The following is a 23,055-nucleotide window of genomic DNA, read 5'->3' as shown; positions in this document are numbered from 1 at the left end:
TCGTGTCTTTACACATCAATGTATCATCACGAACCATAGGGTTTAATTTGTTTTTGTTTGTGTATGCTTTTTTGACTTTCAAAGCCGTGATTCCCATTCACTTCCATTATTTGACTGATAGACTGCAACGGTTTTAGTTAAAATTTAGTTTGTGCTCTACTGAAGAAACAAGTCACCTACATCTCAGATGCCCTGGGGATAAGCAGATATACATCAAATATCTTTTTTTTTTATCCCTTTAAAGCTATGTGAGCCATCCGTGAAGCAGAGTAATGATGATCAGTAAAAACCACTTAAAGCAAAGAAAACACGGCTTCATCCCACATTAAATGTGACTGCTGTGCCTCCGATCTACACAAGATTCCTGAGATTTCACCTCGGATAGCCACAAGTAGAGGCATATCACTTTTAAATGGCGGCGTGCATGTGGTTATGCCTTGCCCTCATTCCATAACCAGACACTGACAGTAACGGACACGTAAATTGTGTGTCTCTTGGCTCAATTGGTGTGAACCAATGCAGTGACATGCACATCAGCATCATCTTTCAAGTGGTTTGAGACCAAATAGAGCCAGAGAGAGAGAAGTACAGTTTTATTTAAGCCTGACGACGTATCATGCTTCAGTGTGAAAGAAGAATGTAGGGCAGATTTGTTCTAAAGCTGACCCGTGCCTCGTCCCATTACATTTTCCAACAGCTCTATTAGCTCATCCAGGCCTCTAAAGCCTAGGAACTTAACGAGGATGGCAGAGCTATTACATTACCATTACTTCATTCAGGTCAGTCTGCCTGAGGAACAGCAACATGGCACACGCTCAGGTATCTGACACTCAGGTTAGCAAAGTGACAATTACTCCAGCACTAATTAAGCCATCTCCACTTCAGGCTGTGTCTGACCCTAACTAATTATGCATATATGTGGTGGCAGTGGCTTAATGATTAGGGACTTGAGTTCTTAACACAAACAGGTTCAATGGCAACAAAAATGTATCCAGGAGCTCTAGGGTTAGACATCTCAATCTTGCGCTATCAGTACTGACTTTGAGGATACCACTAAACCCCAACAGTCAGTAAAAATAATTCTGTACTACTGGCCCATTTAAACCAGCAAAAACATTGTGTTAGCTTCTTGTCTTAATCCAACTAGGGCCTTACTGTGCATCTCAAAAAACATTAGCGAGTATGAGTTTCTTCACATAAGCCGCAGGCTCTTTGAGAATGCTGTGCAAACAATAATGCTGATTGAACAGTTAAAAATATACCAGATACACGGAAAGAAAATGGTGCTGCTTTGAAATGAGCATTTAGCAGAAGTCACAGAGGATGGAGATGAGATCGACAAACTTCACACCGAGCTGAACAAACAGACGCACACATAGAAGAACAGTAATACATTTCACCTATGTTGGTTAGCTCACTTAAACATTAAATCATTTTCCAACTGCAAGTTCACTCTAGAGCAGTTTTTTTAATTTTGGTCTTCCGTACTTCTACAGACACATCAGTAAACCCTGTGTACACCAGAGATGTACAGCTTTATAAAATGCAGAGCAACTTAATACAGCGAGTGCCAGAGAGTGTGAAGACACTGTAATGTCATTCGTAACCATTACTAGCATAACCACAACTAAGAATACCAACTTGTGACTAAGCAGTGGCAAAATTAAGCCTTTGGTGATGTACCTCTTAAAAACCAATTAGAAAGGTTTTATTTAATATTTATTGCAAACCTGTATTGTGTTACATGTACATAAAATGTTAATACATCAAATTTAAAACTATGGTGCTTTTATATTTTTAGTTCCTTTTTTCACAAATAATAAATTAATGAATCATATTCATCTATTAACAGACCTTGATCAAATCAAAACTGAAACCTTTACAAGACCACCCCGTTTAGGAATCAACCAACTGGACTATTTGATTAATCCTAAATTATTCATGTATTTTTGGTTGCATCTAAAACTTTTAAGGCAAAAATACTGTGGTTTCTTAGGGAGACTAAAGTAAAATGCAGTGCTTAGACCATAATGCCGTAATGGAATTTCTAGAAAGTGAGCAAATTGCATCAGCCACAGCTGGTCTAGTACTGTTTTAACACCATTACTGAAGAACAGATGTAATCAGCAAAGCTTTAATAGACCTTCATTGAATTACTAACTATCTTTTAAACTGCAAGAGTTTCAAGAACGTCAAAAAGAGAGGCCAGCCATGAGATCTAATACACCTTCAACCCAAAATCTAATCCTGCCAGCTAATGGGACAAAAGAAATCCGGATTTGGCCCTTTCTTTTCTCATAATTTAACCCCTCACAGAATATGATAAAGAGGCCTGGAGCAGCTGCAGACTGACCAGTCCCCAAGCACACAATTAACAACAAAAGAGCCCTTTTAACGCATTGAGCTAATCAGCAGCCAGCCCACCACTGCAGTCCCCCTGAACCATCTGCAAGACGGCAGACCGTCTACGTGATTGTATAAAAAAAAAAAAAAAAAAAAAGAGACTGGCACCATGCTATCATGTCCTAGGGTCAATGAAGCACATTGCTTAGCAACAGTCAAGCCCCCATGCATGGAAACCAAAAGCTTTAGCTTTCAAAGAGCAACTCAATGAGTGGACAAGGGAATGTTCTCCAAGATTTGATTACCAAATGGCCTCTGATTGTTCCCTGACCAATGTAGTCAAAGAGAGCATAAGAGACACCTAGCTTGCACATTAAGTGACCAGCGAGTGACAAAAAAAAGGAAACACTTTTACATTTTCACGCTATATGAACGCTATATGTAGTCCAAACTGAAATGCTATATATGAAGATCGGAAATGCCAGTCTGCAATGTCAAAGTTATTATAAAAAGATAGCAGCTTTTTAAACAAATGTTTAAAGGGAAAGGCCAGACAAGGTTGAGTCCCAGTTGAAAGCAACCAAAAACACAAGACACCAGAGGAGGGGGATCTATAATAACCCTGTAATAATAAATAGGTTATAATGGTGTCAACATTTTCTAACCAAATTTGCATACAATAATGTTGGGATCTCCATCATTAAGCTTGAACATAAGTCAACATAAAAACTAAAATGTACCCATTTACTTTATAAATACACAATCACAGTCTTTTTAAATGAATAATCAGTGCACATTATTCCAAGAAAAAGAGACTTATTTAATTGCTCTTACCTCCTCCAACCAGCTTTATTCAGGCACGTAATGTGCACATTTGACAATCCAAACCATTCCTAATGATAAATCTAGTTCACAGCCTACATTTTTACTCTTTAAATACACTTAAAATGTTTTACATTACAGATGTACAGTGGCTTGCAAATGCTGTTTCATGTTGACTTAAAGTTTTTAAATATGGAAATCGCACCAGCGAGGCCTGGATGATGAAGCTTCAGGACAACAAGTTTAATAACGCACAGCTACTCCAACATCTGTGGCATATCATGCCCTCATTTAGAAAACTATCTTGGAGCAAACCAAAGATAATTGAGGAATAAAAACTACTCATTTTTCACACAACATTTCAATCACACAATGTTAAAATCGAAGCCAAGCTCACTCATGTGGATGAGAATGCGGTTTGGGGCCAATGGAGAAGAAACCCTTTACCTAAACAATGAGGTAGGCTATGGTTTTTAAGATATTTCAACAATTTTGAGTGATAAAGCCACTTTTGTATAGTTAAGCCCTGAAAAGCTACAAACACTGGACTTAAACTGCTGACTCCCTGGATGTTACAACCTCTAAATGATACTGGTACGCATGTCAACATATCAGTACTTTCTGGAAGGAGTATTTCTGTTCCTGACACTTCTTGTGTACACTAGATTTTGAAACTCTGCTGAGGTCTCAAAACAACAGTACACGCTAACAAGCTAAACTGTCTGGATGAAAATGCCACAAATCTGCTTGGTACTGATGAACTTGTGAAATAAGTTGACAATGTTTACAGTATGTTACACAGCATTTTAAATCATGACGGGTGAGGCCGTTTGAGCGCGTCTGGCAAATCAGTGTCTACTTACGTCACAGTTACTACCAGATGCGCTGGTTAGACCCTGCTCCAGAGTAGAAGCTAATTTGATTCTCGAAAAAGGCTGTCCGGTACTAAAAAAACGCCTAAAAGTGGGTAGTTCCACTATTAGTTCTGGTACTATGAAAAGGTTCCTCTGTATTAAATGCTGCTCCATCTGAAAGCATGTGATAGAGATTTACTACTAATCACAGAACCGGCTTTACTGACGAGATGCGAATGACACGCAATTCGATTTATCATGCAGCTCTTCCTTGGCTTTAAATAAGTTTGCATTTACAGAAACTTTTCAGACAAGCACACAGAGCCTGATACAAAAAGTTCTGGATGTACCTGGTCTCTCTCGTGAGGGAGTAGTGTAACAGGAGGGAGGTCGACACCAAAGACCCCCAAGCTCCTGAAGCAAGCTTTGCCTCCCAGCCCACCACTGTTCATCCTGTAGAGCGGCCCATCCTTGAGCAGCCGCCCGTTGTTAACCGCCCGCTTAGCAGCTAGCCTCAGCCTCTGCTGAAACCTGGGGTTCGCCACAACATTCACCAGGTCGCCCTGGCTTCTAAGAAATCTCTCGATGTTCCTTAGAGAGGAGCCAGCCGGGACGCCCAGACCTTCGATAGCCCTCCTAAGGATTTTATTCCAATCCACATGACGCAGATCTCCAGCAGGTATCACAGATCCAAGCGAGACCGGGCTAGAGCCTCCCAGCTTGAAAGGCCCAATCCTTCCCGGGTTATCGGGGTCTTTATATGAAGTGCACCCTTTGCTGGTAACCTTAAGGATGGATCCATCCTTCACAGAGAGCTCCAGCTGCTGGAGAACGACGCCCTTGTCTAGTCCATGTGAGGTTGAGACGGCATGGCAAATCCGCTCCTCCGAAGGCCGCTGCTTCTGCCTTTTGATCTTCTGAATAGCCTCAAGAATCCACTCTGTGTACAGGGGATTGGCCAGTTTCACCATGGTGAAATAAGTTGTTTCATTAAGGTGTGATCCATGAATACATTCCTTTTCTTTTTAAGAGCGAACAATACGCATCCACAAACAAAAGCCAGCCATCAGTACATTATGCCGAGTAGGATATGGGACTGATGTAACTCCTCAAAGATCAGACTGGCTAGTCATTTCTCTTCCCCTTGGTCAGAAAGAAAAAAAAATCCCTTGTGAACCTTGTAAATCCAAAGTCAGAGGACTTGCTGAAAAATCCTTTTTTGGTACACCTGTGGGTGTGAAGAGGAGAAAAACAGAAGACACATGTTACTTTGCAACAAAACAAACAGTCTCTGCAGAGCTGGTTACATGGGCATGGCAAGCTGATCCAGGGGGTTAGGCTAACCAACACTACCACTCGTTTACATTAGTCATGCTTCTACATTAGTCATGCTATTTTAAACAGGTACAATGTAAAATAGGCTCAAATAAAGGGAGAGTAAAAAAAAATATATAGTAATAAAAGAAACATGATATAAATGGTTTCATTTTTAAAGTAACCCCGTATATATATATATATATATATATATATATATATATATACATACATACATACATACATATATACATATATATACACACATATACATATATATATACATACATATATATATATATACATACACACAAAATCTTTCATCTATACACTAATACTATACATCTGATATAGATATTTGCATGTAGGCTATATATTTACGTGTGTATGATTGAATTGGCTTAGTTAGTCAGTGCCCTAGCATTTATACACATACAACCATTCAAAAGTTTGCGATCAGAATTATTTTTGTTTTTTATAAAGAGATTTTTATGCTCATCAAGGCTGCATTTATTTTATCAAAAATACAGAAACAGTAATTTTTCTAAAATGTATTAAGATATAAAATAATGGTTTCCATTTGGATATCCTTAATGTATTTCTGTGTTGCAAAACTGAATTTCCATCAGCCACTACTCCAGTATAAAGTGTCACATGATCCTTAAGAAATCATTCTAATATGCTGATTTATTATTAGGCTTAATGTTGGCAACAGTCAAATATTTTTTTTCAGGATTCTTTGATGAATATGTAAAAAATAACAGCATTTATTCAAAATATCACAAGTATGTGCGTGTGTGTGTATATACACACGCATACATATTTACAATCATTAGAAATAAAACGTGACTTCAGGAAGTTCAGGAATCAGGTGCACATTCCATAAAAGGAACAATCACCAGTCCAAACCAGGAAGACCAGTACAACCATGAGACATGTTAGTTCACATTTTGATCAAATGGGAGCCACTTATGAGAAGTGTAGCTGGTTCTCAAAACCTACCTGCCTGCCTACCTAGAAAGCAAAAATGCTACACGTTTATGATGCCAATATATGCAGTCTAGCTAGGGAGCTCACTATATTGAGACATTAATTCACTCCAAAACAACGCAACAATGTTTTGTGTGTATACACACACACACACACACATACATATACACATAAATGTAACTACAAGCTAAAACACAGCACACCGTGGATTACATAAGATTATTAAGATCATTGATTTATGATAGTATAAATACCCAAACAGCATAAGCAGAGGAAGAACAGTGCTGCGAGCAGCCAGCAGGTGACATGCAGTGAACAATTTCTCAAGAATCCCTCCGCTCGCCAACAGCAGCCGTGTAAACTCAACCACAACTTATCTGCCATAATATGGTTATATAAAAAGCCTCGGACACATACTGAGGGGAACACTTGACCAATTCCTCTGAGACATTAGATCCGGCCTAAACAGATCCAAGAAAAACTACAGTAAATAATTGAACGACGCAACTCGGTTAGCCAGCAAAACAACTAACGTTACTAAATAACTCGAGTTTAACTTGGGAAGACATGACAGCACACACAGAGTGTTAGCAGCACATAAAAAACAAGACAACCGATGTTAAAACAAAGTCTTACATATCAACTGACACTCACTCGTTGTGGATGTTTAACTCAAACTTAAAAACACAACATACAGTGTTGTTTAAGATTTGACACTTTTTAAATCTCGTCTACACTCTTCCAGCTTTGGTCACAAACTAACGTTACGACTTGGCCGTGACATTTCACATTAAGAGTCGCATTAAGCACCATCATCTCAAATGTTGACAGCTAAAACAAAACACAGAATCACAAACGCGTACTGACAATCTTACTTCAGCCTGAGTCCTCTGTTTAAAGCCGAGATAGTGAGCTAAAGTCAGGCGAATCTCAAAAGCATTCGGCTTCTTATCTCCAACATCGGCTTTCTAAACAGCCCCGGAGCTCAAGTCTAGCACGCTAAGCTAAAGCTGGCTAAATTAGGTTATGCGTTATGACTACTTCCGACAGATGACTATCTATAATTTATGATGAAAAAGTCAACACGTCAATTAACCTACAGTATCGCAAACCTTGTTTTCTGGACGCTTTAACACGGTGGACAGGTCAGGTGACTTCACAGCTTTGCCCGGTCGCGTTACTAAACAGACGCCATTTTGTTACAATGTTGTAGTTTACATGAATCCGACATGGCACTGATTACAACCCAATGGAGTCTCATTAAACCTTACCTTCACAAAGACGGTCCCGCCCAAGAAACTTTAATATTGGTTAGAAAGGGCAAATGCTTATCCCTGGTTTGATAAGCAACGTGTCAATCACGAGGAAACAGCTTGGCCTCTCGAGGAATCGGTTGGCTTCATAATCTGTCAATAATCACTTGACCCGCCTCTTAAAGGGACAGTTCAACACCACTGAACATTCTGTCATCATTTACTCACTCTCCTGTTTTTCTGAACCTCTGACTTTTTTTTCCTCCGTGTAGCACAGAATGAGAGAATTAAGCAGAAAGTGAGGAACTGACAGCCTCAATCATTATTACGTTACAGTATTTTTTGTACACATACGATAAAAGTGATTTAACTAAAGAATGTCATTCTGCATAGCATATCATTTTTAGTCATAAGGGATTATAACAACGCGAGGAGGATTAAACGACAATCTTTTCTAAACAAAATTATCCCGTTAGTTCCTGCTGCGTATGGAATACGATACCTGCTATTCTACCTGCATTAGAAGTACAGTTAACCGGGATAGCGGGGATATTTTATTATCTGTGATCTAATGAGTTCAAAACTACTTGATGGCTATTTAATGTAAAACCAGCCTAAACTCGCTCTACACCTTTAAGAAGGCTCCCCCTAATGAGCATCGCACAACACTGCAACATGAGCAGATCGACCTAGTCACACTTTTTAGAGAATAATGTAATGGTGAATAATTAGTCCAAGTGCTCGAGTTATCCCTGGCATTCCCCGTGCTGTGTGCACCGTAATCTAATATTATAATTAGTTCGCACTTTACAAAAGACACGGGAGGCCATGAACTATCGAGCGCACGTAGCCAGCATCGTCACGAAGGTAGTGTGCACGCAAATAGACAATATTTCTAAATCCTGCGAATGCCTAAATGGACGATGGCATATCATTTCTCCCGTTATTCTGAAACGCTTAAAAGCAGCGATTATAACTGCCGTTTGTTTACGCGCTTCTGTCTTAGGTATGCAAAATGCACTCATATGTCAAGATCAAGCAACTGAGAAACAGATAGCATCTGGAAAATTCCATTTATGCGGGTCAAGCAGCAGCTTGCGATACTTGCGCGGTTCGCGTAACCCAATAACCTTAATAGCCCGAATTAATTTCTCCGCTCGCGTCAAGTTACATCACTCAAGACAACTTAAACTTTAACGATTTAAACACGCCACCGATAACAAGCCACTCAAGAGACCGCCGAGATAAATGCCCGACAACGCTGGCAAAGCGAACATTTACCTTTAAGTTCCTCGCGCGATCTCTCCACGCTCCTCGTATAAGCAATAAAAGACGCTGATTTGCGAAGCTGATGATATATGCGTAAAGTAGCCTGATAAATCCAATGGGGTCCTGCTTGATTCGGAAGATGAACGCACGCGTAGGCAGAGAGAACCTGATAACAACTAATTGAAAGGTTAATCTACATAGGAGTCTGTGACAAAGTAGTACCCTCCCCTTTCGGCACTCCATCAGCCACAGAGGAGGACTAACTCGCTGTAACCGCTATGTGACATCACATCGCTCATTGGGAAACAATGTACATTGTTTCAGACTACATGGCATGGGTGGGAAAAGAGGAGACATAATGTGCCCTGTCTGTGAAGAGGAAAAGGAAACTTTTAATATCGAATATTGGGACGCGAATGTTTGCATACAAAATCGGCTCCAAGTAAATAGTCTTACGCAATTATGCAAAATTGTAAACTATTTTGGGGGAAAGACAAGATGCAGTGTTATATGCCATGTTTTTTTTTTTTAAGAAGAAGGTGACACTTTTAATGTCACCTAGCACTAATCAGTTTATTATGAATACATGCATAGCCTATAGCATAATTATAATAAACACTGGTGTTGCAAATTTAATTGATGTTTGTTTGCAATATAAATCCCAGCATCAATTAAATACAGTGGAATGTGCTTCACCACAGTTGGAACAACATAGCCAGAGCAAATCTAAACCATTCCATAGCTAAATTTGCAACAAAACCCAGACAGTCTGCAAACGCACCTGAAAGCCAATGGCTTCGCCCTGCAGTGAAAATCTGGTGTAGTCTGAACCATGGACATGTTACTTTTTACTGTGCCTGAAAGCAAAACAAATTGAGCCATGTAGGATGTGGTTACAGTTTGGCAAAAGCTTTATATTGGCCTCCAGCTAAGCCTGATCAGAGTGATTTGACACCAAAGGGTTGTCTTTTTTGAAACACCGGGTTATACTGCTTACAGCAGCTGGTCTGGGTGTGATATACTAGCACAACACTAAATATGGTGTTATTACATAATTATTACATAATTACACTGCTTTCAGTTGGATCCACTTTAATATTTGGCCTTTTACATTTTTTGCTGTCCTGTTATTTTAAGGTTACAACTAGGCATTGTTGTTTTTGATCATCTGCATTGGATCTTAACAATACCTGTCAATTCTCAGGTGTAACTGGTGTTATTTTCAGCCAGAGACCTTTTTTGTAGCACTATAATGTGTGTGGCTATTGCAAGTCAGTGTTACTTATTTGTATGCCAAAAGGCACGGTACATTTGTTTACAGTTTAGGCAGATACATTGGAATTATTCATGTTTGCATATTTCAACCACTGGCACATTCATATTCACTTGCAGACAGAGGCAGGATAAATGCCCTGCACAAGGGTATAACAGCACCAGGGTAAGTAGATTAGCTCAAACTGATGACCTTCCCGATACTGCTGCATTTTTCTAACTACAAAAATACAACGATGTTGAATGTCCCAACTAAGCAAAGACAAACATCTTCTAGACTGCTGACTAGATGGTTTTCTGCTCTGTAATATTATGAATATAGTGGACCAAGTCAAATCAAACAGCTTTAAGCATTAAGCATCAATCATTATGAAATGAATAAACTTTAAATGAAGTCACACAGTAGCTGGTCTGATTCATTGTTTTAAATAAACAGGTCCTGTTAATTTCCAACTAAGATGATACAGGTTGGCATTTTTAATGAGCTTACTCATTTATATCAAGTTGTGTATTGAAAAGGTTTGTTTGTGTGTGTGTGTGTAATCCACTTTATATTAAATGTCTTCAACTATGTACCAACATTTAAATCAACCATTTGATACAATTAACTTAGTGTAGATCCATATATTTACACTTTACTTCTATTTAAATCATACCTGCATGTAATTAGTAATTTATGTTCTATGTATCTTTAATTAAACTGTTGACCTCAACCCATCTCTTAAAAGTCAAGTCAAATATATTTATACAATACAACTGGTTCTCAAATCTACCCATACCATTAAACCTTATCCCTAACCTTAAACATATCTCACCTCAAGTTCATTATTGTATATAATATTTCTGTACTGTGTATAGTTGCAGACACCTAATATAAAGAAACCACAATTTCAACTATATCAGAAGTGTTTTTTCTTCTTTTTTGACTAAGTTTGTTCTTCCATAATGTCTTCTATACCCATTGACTGAAATGTTGTCCAACAGCAACACACCTGGTGAATCAACTTATGTTAAATAAACCTCACGGGCAACTTTCACAGGTCTTAAAAACACCCAGCATCATTGTAAAACACAGCGGGGGGATTAGAGAAGTGGAAAAAAAACACAAGCGTGACTGTGTGTGAGCTGAAAATGTGAAATAGTGCTCAAAGACTTTGTCCTTCGCTGTCATTAAGGATTTTGCATGGACTCGTGGGCTGTTTAAAACCACGTGCTCCGTGATGCCAGCGCCTGAACAGGTTTGTCAGTGACAGAAACTGAATCTGCTATGATCGCTGTCACACACTGGGACAAAGGGTCAGCTGTACCTTCAGTCTCTCTAATGATGCTCACAAATAGCTACTCCTCATCCCATATCACAGAGATGAACCAGTGCAGACCTGCCACTGTCATCAAGAGGACAGGTAGAAGCTGGAGGCTTTCTAACCATCCAATAGGACACAGAAGTTGAGAGAGTAAAATAGGCTGAAAGTGGAGTCCAGGTTCTCTGTTGAAAACAACAACAACAAAAAACAGATTATGCAAAATATAAACATATCTACAACATTTTGAATAAATCATTATAAGGTTAGGAAGAGAATACAAGTGACGCCAGTTAAACAGCCTTTTTTCTTTATTTTGGCAGTTTGTGACACATTCAAGTGTTTCCCACAAATACATTTGGTTTACAACAGCAAGACTGGCACAACATTTCTTTGACATAAAATGAGCCTTTGATTTCAATAAAAGTTCATCTGGCTTCTGCATGTTTATAATACTGTCTTCAGTTTTTTTTATAGCTAATTACAATTAAAATTATTTTGTTAGCAAACACTGTTAACCATGATTCTAAAACGGCTTTAGTAAAAACTATTTAATATTTCCAACAGAAATCGCTCTTTTGTAAACAGTTTTTAATGTGAAATATGTCTCTGTGATCGCATTAGGCTGTGAATCAGAGAAAACAGAGACACAGCAGAAGGCAGGCAGTGAACAAGAGAGGAAAGTGGAACAGAAGATAAAAAGTCAATTAAAAAAAGGCATTAGTCCTATAAAACACCGGGGCGGCCGTATCTTCCGCTCTCTCAGTGGCCCATCAGTGGAAGTCTGGCTTTTCCGGGAATGTGCAGCCCGCGTGGCGAATAATGACGTTAGCAGCGTAGTGTCCAGCGCGGATGCACTGCTCAAAGGTCTTATCCTGTACCAGCTGAGACAGGAAACCTGCACACACATGCAAACAGACATTGAAATAATAAAAAAAGATACATCAGATCCACTGCTTGCAAAAGACTGGACCGACAGAAAGCATGTGCAAACATATGTTTAATGAACGCACACATGCACACACATTCGAGTGCGTAAACACTAACATAAACATGTGCCGGCGAATGTTAGCTCAGAAGAGTAGTTGGGTATCGATTTTGTTGCATGTACTTTCTTTTTAAAAATTAAGGAAATCAGGCTTAGGGGGAAAGGTGATGCAAAAGGCCCCTTTAGTGATGTGTGATACAGAAATCCTCCAGCTGCCCCCGGGCTCTGAACCCTCCCACCTAGATCTCTGCTCTCTGCAGCAGCGCCCGAGCGCATTGAAAAACAGCTGGCAAATTCATTTTCCAACACGGCAGAGCGCTGGCCTCCAACCTCTTGTTGGAACGGATAAAGGAGTTAAAAAAATCAATACGACGTTTGAGCAAACACGCTCACAGCTCTATTAGTCGTCAGAGCTACAGGAAGACAAGTTAGCAAATCAGGCTCGTGGCCTTTGAAAAGCAGAGGGCCGCGGAAGAGGCGTCATAAGAAGATAAATTACGCTGACCCGAAAGACCCGTGCGAACGGCGTGATCAACATTGATATTTCAGTTTTTCATGAGAAGCCAAACAGTGTTGTGCTTTACGCTTTTGATGGATGGCTTCACAGTTCAGATTGGAGCGGACACGCACCAGCTATCTGAACGCGTGGTTATTAGCGAAACACGCAGATTAAAGATAACGGCTGTGGGGAGTCTGGAAACTCCATAATCCATCATGAAAGTGATCTATTTCCCTGTAACTGTGTTATCTGAGGTTAAATAGTACAATAGTACATTGGCGGCTTCGTGTTACTGAACTAAGCCAAATGAATGAAGTATAACTACAATTCATCTACAAATAGTCATTCCAGAGCAGCTGTGCAGGAAATAAATAAGCAGTGCATGTCAGAGCTCTTGCATCACGGTCCGGTTTCCCAGAGGTTACAGATCAAACCTAATCCTGGATTAAATTCAATCCTGTCAATAGTGATTTTCCATTGAACATACTTTCGTCTAGAACCGGTCTGAGTCTAGGACACCTGTTTCAACAATACAATCCATTTGTGTGCTGAATGAGATTTTGTTCTTCTGTGATTTATGCACATTGTGTTCTAGACAGACTCAAATATTTGTAATAATGTTTGAATATTTATAGTGATCTTTTCTTTGACCACACTTGCACCCAAAACCAATCGGAGTCTAGGACACCAATTTGAACATTTCAATTCATTTGCATGCCGACTGGAGTTTCTTTTTCTGTGATTTATGTATTAATTATCAGGTTAATTAGTTTAGTAGGTTATCAGATCTTGTGTTCTAGAGAATCTTAATTAATGTTTGAATATTTGTATGAAAATGTATTTCATAACAACAACAATAATCCATTTGTTATTATAATTCACTCAATTTGTGTGCTGACAGGAATTATACTCTTCTATAATTTAATAATTAATTATAGGGTTCATTAATCTATTAGACTAGGCTATGAATATTTTTTTATTTATTCAAACATTAATAAAAATTATAAAAACAACACTACTATAGAATTTATCAAAAACAAAATAAGATATTTGGAAAAATGTCTCAGATCTTTAGAGTCCTTACAATCAAAGGAAGTCAGTGTGGTCCAAACGTTGACACCACTGACTTCTATTGTATTGACAAAAACAGTTGAGATCATAATTATAATAATTATGCTAAAAGTCATGCAGGTTTGCAACAACATGAGGGTGAGCAGATGACAGAATTTGTATTTTTAGGTGAACTATTACTTAAAGTATTGAAGTTTGAAAAACTTTGAAAGGACATCTTTATAGCTTTGTCGCAGAGTACCTCCAACAAAGGCGTCTCCAGCACCGTTGGTGTCTACTATCAAGCTATGGTCGATCTCCAGGACTGGGAATGTCTCCACCTTGTCACCTGTGGAAAAGAAGGTTCACGGTAAGTGTGAGCTTGTTAAACTACTGTTGGACTGAAAAATGTGCTTCATTCACAGACAGGCTGTTTGGCAGACGTGCGAGACTTTCTGCTGTCAAAAATAGTTGTCTTTTTGACAAAAGACTGGATATTTTCCCATAGAAGCTCAAAGCACTTTTTCATTTTCCAATAGTGTCAAGTGTAGATTTAAAGCTGCAAAAATAAAAAGCTAGTCATCTTTTTGTCAGCTCGCACAACTTGTTTCTTCCTCTAGTTAGCAGGATGCTAATCATCTATGACACAGCAGAAACAGCAACAAACCTAGTACAGCGAAAAGATTGATAAGTTCTCATAAGACATGCAGAAAGGAACAGAAGGATGTGCCATTTTCATTTGATGAGCTGTAAGAGCCCTGCTTGGGCCTTGAACTCAAGGAGACGCAATTATATCATTTGCCGGTTCTTCGGCATGACAATTCTTGCACAGAAAATGGACCTGCTGTCCAAAATAGCATTTGAAAGACAGCGTCAGTCTATTTTCAGCATTCAGTTTGAATAATCTGTCCCCATTCGAGCTAAAATAAAGCATTAACTGTCCCGCGGTTCGCTCTCGAATGCCTTCAGCTGTACGCTTGTGTTTTATTCATGGCATTAGCCTCCATTAGGGTTGAATGAGGCTGATGTAACTTTGCTTTGCAGTAAGAAGAGCACTTCAGAGAACCCAATATTAGATTCTTGAGGACCTTCAGAGAATTCCATATGTGGCAAGTCTTGCAAACCACTCCAGTGCCGCGATTTACCAATTGAAACTGAGCTACTGCTGCCTTCAAAAGCACCTGGTAAACCTCTACTCCACAGTTAAGCAGTCACTATTACAACACCTCACATATTCATGTCTAGGGAAAAAAGTGGGGAAGCAGCCAAAGCAATTGCGGTCACCTCTGCTATACCATTAGATTAAGCATAACTGGATGCACCAGGATACTGCATTACTTTTACACCACTTGTTTTATGCATTAATTACAGGATTCATTAATGTATCAGGCTTGGGTTCTAAAGATAATATTTCTAAACAGAATGTTTGAATATCTGCATGAAATTAATGATAATAATATTAATAAAAGTGATTGCATACAATAATGTTAAGTAGTAAATCATGAATAAAATAAAATTAATACAAAATCTACATAATTATATATTAGTATATTTACATAATAATATTCATCAATTATTACAAATATATACAGTATATTCATATTTATTAATATTCTTGCAAAAGTTTTTTTTTTTTAAACAGCAGACTTCTCTCTGGTGTGTATTCTGGATTTCTCCATTCATTTAGTTGGCTTAAACCCTGCCTCTCCTCAATCAACTGCAAACATGCATTTATTTTTTAGCACAACTCCCACATTTCAAAATGCAATCAACAACCAATAAATCAAACCAAATCCCTGTTTCTTAAACAATAACACTCGCAACAGAAGAAAAGATTTGTCGCTACCCCCATTTGATCACGACTTACAGCTTTACAAGTTTTGACACCCGAAAGTCGAAATAACTCAGTCAACAAAGTCATTCATCGCTGTCAACTGCAGAGTTGATGTCTACATATCCCTTTCCAACTTTCCTCTGGTATCAGAGATTTCAGAGCATCCCATATGCGAATACAAATTCTTGTGGTTATTTATACACACATAGCTCAAAATTACAACACTACACTCGAAGGCTACATGAAACTTTACATTTCCTCACACAAACAAGACGACCCCAGGCATGAAGAATCTCAGCTAGCCCTAGAGATGATTCTTTCACTTCTCTCCATAATCTGCAGCAACAGAAGGCTTTAAAGCATACACCTGCTAATTGTAGTCGGTAGGTGTCAAAGACCATCACTCTGTGTGGAGAACTTCAGAGGAAACCTTCAGACGCAGACAGTAAACAACACAGAACGCAAGCAAAGGCTTTCAATTGACGCAACAATGAGCACTCAAGACACGTCTGCTGCGTGTGTGAGCGGTTTCCCCTAAACGAGGCAGCCGATTGTGTCTTTGATAATTAATTACACAAAAAGCAGATCCTTTTAGAATCAGCTAATTAGCAGCAAAACGACTTTGCTTAATTAATGCAGGCAATGAAGCATGCTCGCCCGCCTTCCTCTTGAAATGATTAACTGGAGGATCTTCCGTGTGAATTAAGTTAACAGAAACTCATGATCTATCTATTATTTTGCAATTAAAGATTACAATATTTCCATTGCCATCATAGCATGCTTTCTCACTCATGACAAACTAGGAGATGCACACGTTTAGATGGAGCCAACATCTGCAGTTTTGGTTGAACAGACAAATGACTGAAGGTGGGGGGAAAAAAAATGACCAGACGCAAATGAATATGTTCAAAATGAAACTGTATGTGGTTCCTTCCTGTACACAGGCTGACCTGATTCGACTTCCTTTTATGACTCAGAAACAGCGCAGCCTTAGAGTGAGAGAAAAAATAGCCATTAACTGTTTCTCCCTTTGATACCCATGACTGCACTGAAGAGGCTCTAGACAATAATGGGCATCAAACTGACGATTAAGGCTCGTAAGAAGCAATGACACTCTTTTCTTCAGATTTGTGAGGGAGGTAACAGAGAGACAATGCAATTCAGCATGGTGAGAATGTAGGTACTTGCACAGACTAACCCCTCTGCCCTTTGATGACAGGTCACACACCAGAGGCATGCTGGGAAATGTCCTAACATCCCAGCCGTGGTGAGTCATCTGGAAAAAAAATTATGAGGTGGTTCTTGGAAGTACATGGTACAACATTAGGTCATATCAAAGGGTCAGAGTCAACAATAAAAAAAATATGCTACAATAAAAAAAATCTTAAAACACTAGAGTACGCTGCCTATAAAGTCCATGTAATTTGCTGCATGGAATAAAAGTCAATACAATAAAAGCTTGGTGTGTAAAACAGATTAAACTTGATTTAGGGTTTGGAGGGAGAGCCCTGAGCTCTAAGAGCTCGAGAAACATACACTGCCAGTCTTCTATCTTGGTAAACAAGGCTGAACTTGCATATGTGCTAGTCCCCTTGCATTGATGTTTAATGGTGCATGTTGCTCTAGGTGGTTCCCATAACCTCACTTTGTTTCCTACAAGCTGCATCAATTGATATGATAATGGGGGGAGGATGTGTGAAATGAGAGGGGCTGCGCTGGAGGACGAGGCGTCCAAGCACTTGGATGCCAAATGGTGTCCAGGAGCCTCTCTCAGCTCTCAATGGGGACAATGACAAGAGTTTCAAGGAATGGAGGCAAGAGGCAGATGCTTAGAAAAAAAGAAAGATTCACACTACTAATTGGTCCGATAGGATGTTTCCATTACTGTCCCTGTGTGCCATCGTTAACCAGCATCCACAACAAAAATATAATAATTCAAGTATTGTGTTTGTGAAAGAAATGTTTGGAAAAATGAAACTAAATTCAAGATAATAACTAAAAAATATTCATAAAATTAAAAAAAAGAAAGACTTTAGAAGTTGCTTAAATACAATCCAATAATGGACCTTAACTATGAATTAAATACATTTTTTTATTTATCCTGGTAAAATACTACTGATAACTCAATATGTAAATCGCAAGTGAATCAAAAAAACTTGAGCACAGCATAAAGTTGAAAGCTGCATGTGTTTGATTCATAAAAAAGGTATGATTCATTAGGCATTAGTTCAGCAATCGGTGGTTGGATTATACAGCTCTAGCTGTGTGAGTTTCATTCATTATAAAGAACTGACTCTTAAGAGTCATTCACACTACACTGGTTGCGGCATATATTACTGATTCACAATGAACCAGTTCATAAGAGTTGTTCAAAACAAACTGCTACATAGTGTGTAGGGCTGTGCAAAAAATCGAATGCAATTTTCATGCACATCTCATCAGTAGAGACGCTCCTGTAATTAGAAGTATATCTCCAACACTTGCATTCAGATCAGGGTTGCCAGGTTTCCACAACAAATCCTGCCCAGTTGCTTCTTAAAACTAGTCAAAAACTAGCCCAGTTGCGTTTCCGGGAGGTTCCCCGATAAAAATTGCTTCCCGGGGTTAAAATATATACGTTTTTTAGCAGGGTTCCCTTGGTAAAATTTGCATTTTAGGGGCTAAATATCACATTATTTGTATTGGGGTCGCTTCGACCCACGGACATGAAAAACAACCACAGACTTGGCAACACTGGTTGACATTTACTACACCGAGCCGTAATTCACTGACAATCTACACAAAACCGATGTTAAAATCGCAGGCGATTCTTTGTCGATTTTGAAAACTATTTTGTGTTAGTTGTCCGTAGACTACGGCTCTGTGTAGAGAATGAATGCAAGGAGCCATTAACAGAATCAATCATTCATTTCCCATTTGTTTATGTTTTGAAGGTGCAGCTAATAAGCAGATTACTAAGCCAATTCTTGAGTGTCAAATAAAAGGCAAAACAGTATGAGGGCAAAGACAATTCAGCTGAACAAAAGAACAATTTAAAGAGTAAAAATGAATCATTTCTGAATTAAGGTTTAACAAGAGTTTCTGGTCCAGTGTGAATGAAGACAATTTCTATAAGCACGCAAGAGCAAACTAGGGCAAATAAAAACGGAGAAATTAAATTCCTAAATCGCTACATGCTGCTCTCATTCCCCCCAAAACCATTTCTCCATTTCGACATCTCCCATTTCATCAAACCGGAGAGAACACATCACATCTTTATTCAAAACATATTATTGAACTTGGCTCTCAACATGCTGCTTTGGTTAGTCTGAGAGCGTTCCAGGACCAATTTCATGTTAATGTATAACACAAAAGAGGCCATTGGCAGGGCTCTTTAATAGGCATGGCAATTAAAACTTTGCTGGCAAAACCTGTCTTTGTTGTTACTGGCTTGTGGTCGTCCCTGTAAACACAGTCTCTGGGCAGTTCACAGGGAGTTCCATCGCTTTTGTGGTTTTGCCATTCTTCACTTTACATGTTCATGCAGAAAGCCAAAATACTTTCCTCTGCGTGACTATCCAGGGAGCAGAAAAAAAGGGCAACAAAGTTACACCTCCCGAGCTGTGAGGTTATATTAATAGCTTCTGTACAGCTGTTTCGTTTTGGTGCTGTCTTTGACACTTGTGTGCACAGATCAGAAGTGAGATGTTGCTTTTAGGGTTTTGTATCCCTTTGGCACAGGCCTCGCAGGAGGAAGAGGAAACCACGGCTTTGCTCGCAAAGGCACTCCAGGAACAAACAGCACTGGAAACACATATTTGACCGGCTCAAAATATAACAGGCCGGCGAAGACAAAACACGCACGCATGGCTATTTATAGAGGCAGAGCGTCAGAAAAAGCCAACGTAACATTTACAGCGCTGTGGAGTCACGCCAATTACGTGTAATAAATTCTCTTGTTATCACTAGTTATGTGCGGCGTAATATGATTATGCTCGTAATGTGACAAGCCAAAACCATGAACGCCTTGGGTCATGCGATAATTACTCTTTTACTGTATCTTAGGCATTGTCGTTTCCAATATATCACTGCGATACACAAAACGTGATCGCACGGTGGATTATTCTTTGGCTGTTCAGACAGCAACAGAAATGTTTCACGTCTCCAATAGATACCTGAGTTACTGAATGACAAGCTATTCACTACACAATGAGACATGACACACAACCAGTGAGCGGGAGAGAGATTCAAGGCCTTGAGACAGCTGCGGAACGGTGAGAGATTATTCCACTCAAATCCACTTCTCGTCGGTCCCTGAGCCAAACAAAAGCTCCAAGGAGTAAACAAGGATGGCCCTCCTCTTGGCAAACAGACTGAGGAAACTGCCCTCACTTTCCTTCTTTTCTCTGACCCACTATCTCCACGTTAGGGCCGGTCAGAGAAACATGAGCGTGACAAACACATTTAGCCGCTAATAAAGGGCACCCACCATGCCGAGAGTGGCAGGAGATAACCGGCACAAATAATCAGAGGAGTCTGGGACGGAGAGAGCTTTAAGAGGCAGTTTTGCCCTTTTCAAAGCGAGACATTGATCAGATCCCCTCGCCTCTGAGCCATGCTAATTAGCTGAAGACGAGCGGTGATGATGTCACGATCGATTTGGCGGACGTGAGGAGGTCTTCATCCATTGCCCTTCCCATCACGAGCGAGATACTGAATGATGCGATGCATATGCTCAGATTTCATGAATTGAATTAAATAATCGGTGTTCGAAAATAGACAAGTAAAAATAAACGGAATTGTTACTATTAAATAAAACATGATAGAAAAAGTTGTGAGATTGTGAGATAAAGTTGTTCATTTGAGAAAATTCTACCAATATTGAGATAACTATATAATATTAAGTTAATATTAATATTAATATTAATAATGGAAAAAACATTAGATATAACATTTCACAGAGATGTTCATTATGAAAAATAAGTTTACAGTTTTGATAGTCATCTTATTTTCACCTCAGATTAAAAGTAATTGCGAGTTTAAAATAAGAAAATACAACACATTAAAATATAAAAAGTCACACTTTTGAGATCTAAAGTTACAATTATGAGAATTATATAGGAGATATATAGTTTAAATTGTGAGATATATATAATCACTATTATAAGGACCAAAAAAATCTGTAATTGTAAGATATTAAATTGAAATAGTGTTAGAAATTTGCATTTGTGAGATTCAAAATCAAAACAGACATAAGAAATAATATAAGAATTAAGTTACAGATATGAAAGAGAGAGATAATAAGAAAAATGTTAATAAATTGTCTCAATCGTGAGAAATAATGTTAGTTATAAAACAATACTCTAGTTGTAAGATATAAAGTCACAATTTGAGATAGGAACATGTGACTGCAACAAATACAATTAGGCGACTTTTTAATTTTTTTAATCTGACATCCAAACTACGTTGCCTGAACAGGAAAGTTCAGTCCACCTTGTGTCAGTAAAGTCATCACAAAGGCTGTTTACGTAATCAATCAATGCTACGTGTCTTACAGCTCTATTCTTTTGCTTTTTAAGCCTATCAAAACAAGCAGCCACTAACTGACTGTTTACAGTGTTTCTCTTTTAGCTCAGCTACGTCAAAGGTGCATTGCATTAATGAGACACAAACAAGGATGGGCAAACATTACAGAATAATAGCCCTAACATAACACAAGAAAAATGTGAGGGAGAACATGAACACTCGCACACATACACACACATGCACACACGCGCGCACACACACACACAGGAGGAGCGTGTGCGTTTATGAGAGCATAATGACCTTTGCTAAGGGCTCACAGAAACGGAGGAAAACAGACTGAAACTAAAAGGCTCATTAGGTGCAGGTAAATCTGACAGCGTATTAGACACATTCCTCCCAAATAAGTTTCAAGACGAGCAGCGCCTTTCCATGTGCAGGACTGAAAATGTTCCTCTTTAGTAGACGACGAAAACAAAACGGATTACATGGAGTGACTTTAGAATTATTCACAACTGATGTAAAGGCAATATTTTTTTTTCTCACTCTTAAAGTCACAATGACACAGAAGTTGCGACAGAACATTTCTTCCATATTGTGATCTACATCTGAGTGAAAAAGATTATTAAAAGACACATTCCTCCCAAATAAGTTTCAAGACAAGCAGCACCTCTCAAGGAGCAGGAATGAAAATGTTCCTCTTTAGTAGACGACAAAAAATGGATTACATGAAGCGACTTTAGAATTATTCGCAACTCAAGTAAAGGCCATTTATTTCTCTCACTCTTAAGAGTCACAATGACACAGAAGTTGGGACAAGAACATTTCTTCCATATTGTGATGTACATCTGAGTGAAAAAGATTATTAAAAAAGGAAAAAATGTAGGGGAGGACTTGGTTACCTACATTAGTTTGGAAGCAGATCTGAATACAAGCTTGCAGTCACTTATAGTAAAGGGGCAGTGTCCAGAAGTCCTGCATGTGTCACCAAGGAAATTTGTAAAGTTATGACCTTTAAATTCAATTATGAGCGTAAAAAGTTTTTTTTTTTTTTTTTTTTTTTTTAAGAAGTCAAACTTACGCATGGATGAACTATTCACAATCTATAACATGCATTTAGAAAATATGGGGAATTTTCATTTTATGACCAACTTTAATACAGCATTGATTAAAAAGCGCCTGCAAAACACCAGGGAAACTTTGGAGAAGAACTTTGGAGAAGTCAGTCATAAATAATGACATGAGAGTAACAATTTTTGCCTGGACTATCCCTTTAAAACACATCATGTGCTTGAGTTGGGAAAACCAGATCCAAGCCCAGTGTTTTCCAGCCTAGATAAGATAAGGATATTGTCATGTCCAGATATCACAGAACAGTGGAGTAATACAAGTCAACTGGAAATAAACAAAACTGCAGCAGCCTCGCTCTCTTTCTCACCCTTTCACTCTCTCTCTCTCTGCAGAAATGCAAAGACGCCCCTCCTGTTGTGGTGTTAGTTTCACTTCTTGTGATATTAAAAGGAACACAACAAAGGTTATCTCTCTCTCGAACCTCGGTTCCAGGAAGTTAGAGAAAAGTGCGACACGTATGAGTCATGACTCTGCCCGAAACTGTCAGCCTGCCCTCGTTGGGCTACATTCCCACACATCAAGTAGTTTGGGATTAAACGGGACGTTCTATTTTTCAAAGCGGTCACGAAAAGTGCAATTAAGTTAACTTAAAACGCAAACTCACGGAGGAGGGAAAGTACTAATAGAACATCA

General features: G+C 38.8%; 2 protein-coding genes across 4 annotated transcripts in view; both read right to left on the bottom strand.

The window, feature by feature from the left end:
* Positions 1-8,833, bottom strand: part of kat6b (K(lysine) acetyltransferase 6B) — a 31,463-nt gene extending 22,630 nt beyond the window's left edge. The window contains 2 exon segments of the mRNA XM_026223949.1: positions 4,370-5,247; positions 7,595-8,833. Of these exon segments, the coding sequence (XP_026079734.1) occupies positions 4,370-4,990 (621 nt within the window). The 5' untranslated portion in view covers positions 4,991-5,247; positions 7,595-8,833.
* Positions 8,834-11,706: 2,873 nt separating this feature from the next.
* adka (adenosine kinase a) overlaps positions 11,707-23,055 on the bottom strand; it is a 139,623-nt gene continuing 128,274 nt past the window's right edge. For all 3 annotated transcript variants that reach the window (XM_026223946.1, XM_026223947.1, XM_026223948.1), the window contains exons 10-11: positions 14,218-14,304; positions 11,707-12,316 (exon numbers count right to left, since the gene is read on the bottom strand). In XM_026223946.1, the coding sequence (XP_026079731.1) occupies positions 12,192-12,316; positions 14,218-14,304 (212 nt within the window). In that variant the 3' untranslated portion in view covers positions 11,707-12,191. The remainder of the gene's footprint in view (positions 12,317-14,217; positions 14,305-23,055) is intronic.

Source organism: Carassius auratus, chromosome 38 (assembly GCF_003368295.1).
Source record: "Carassius auratus strain Wakin chromosome 38, ASM336829v1, whole genome shotgun sequence".
Lineage (NCBI taxonomy): Eukaryota > Metazoa > Chordata > Actinopteri > Cypriniformes > Cyprinidae > Carassius > Carassius auratus.
This window is presented reverse-complemented; position numbering and strand designations above follow the sequence as displayed.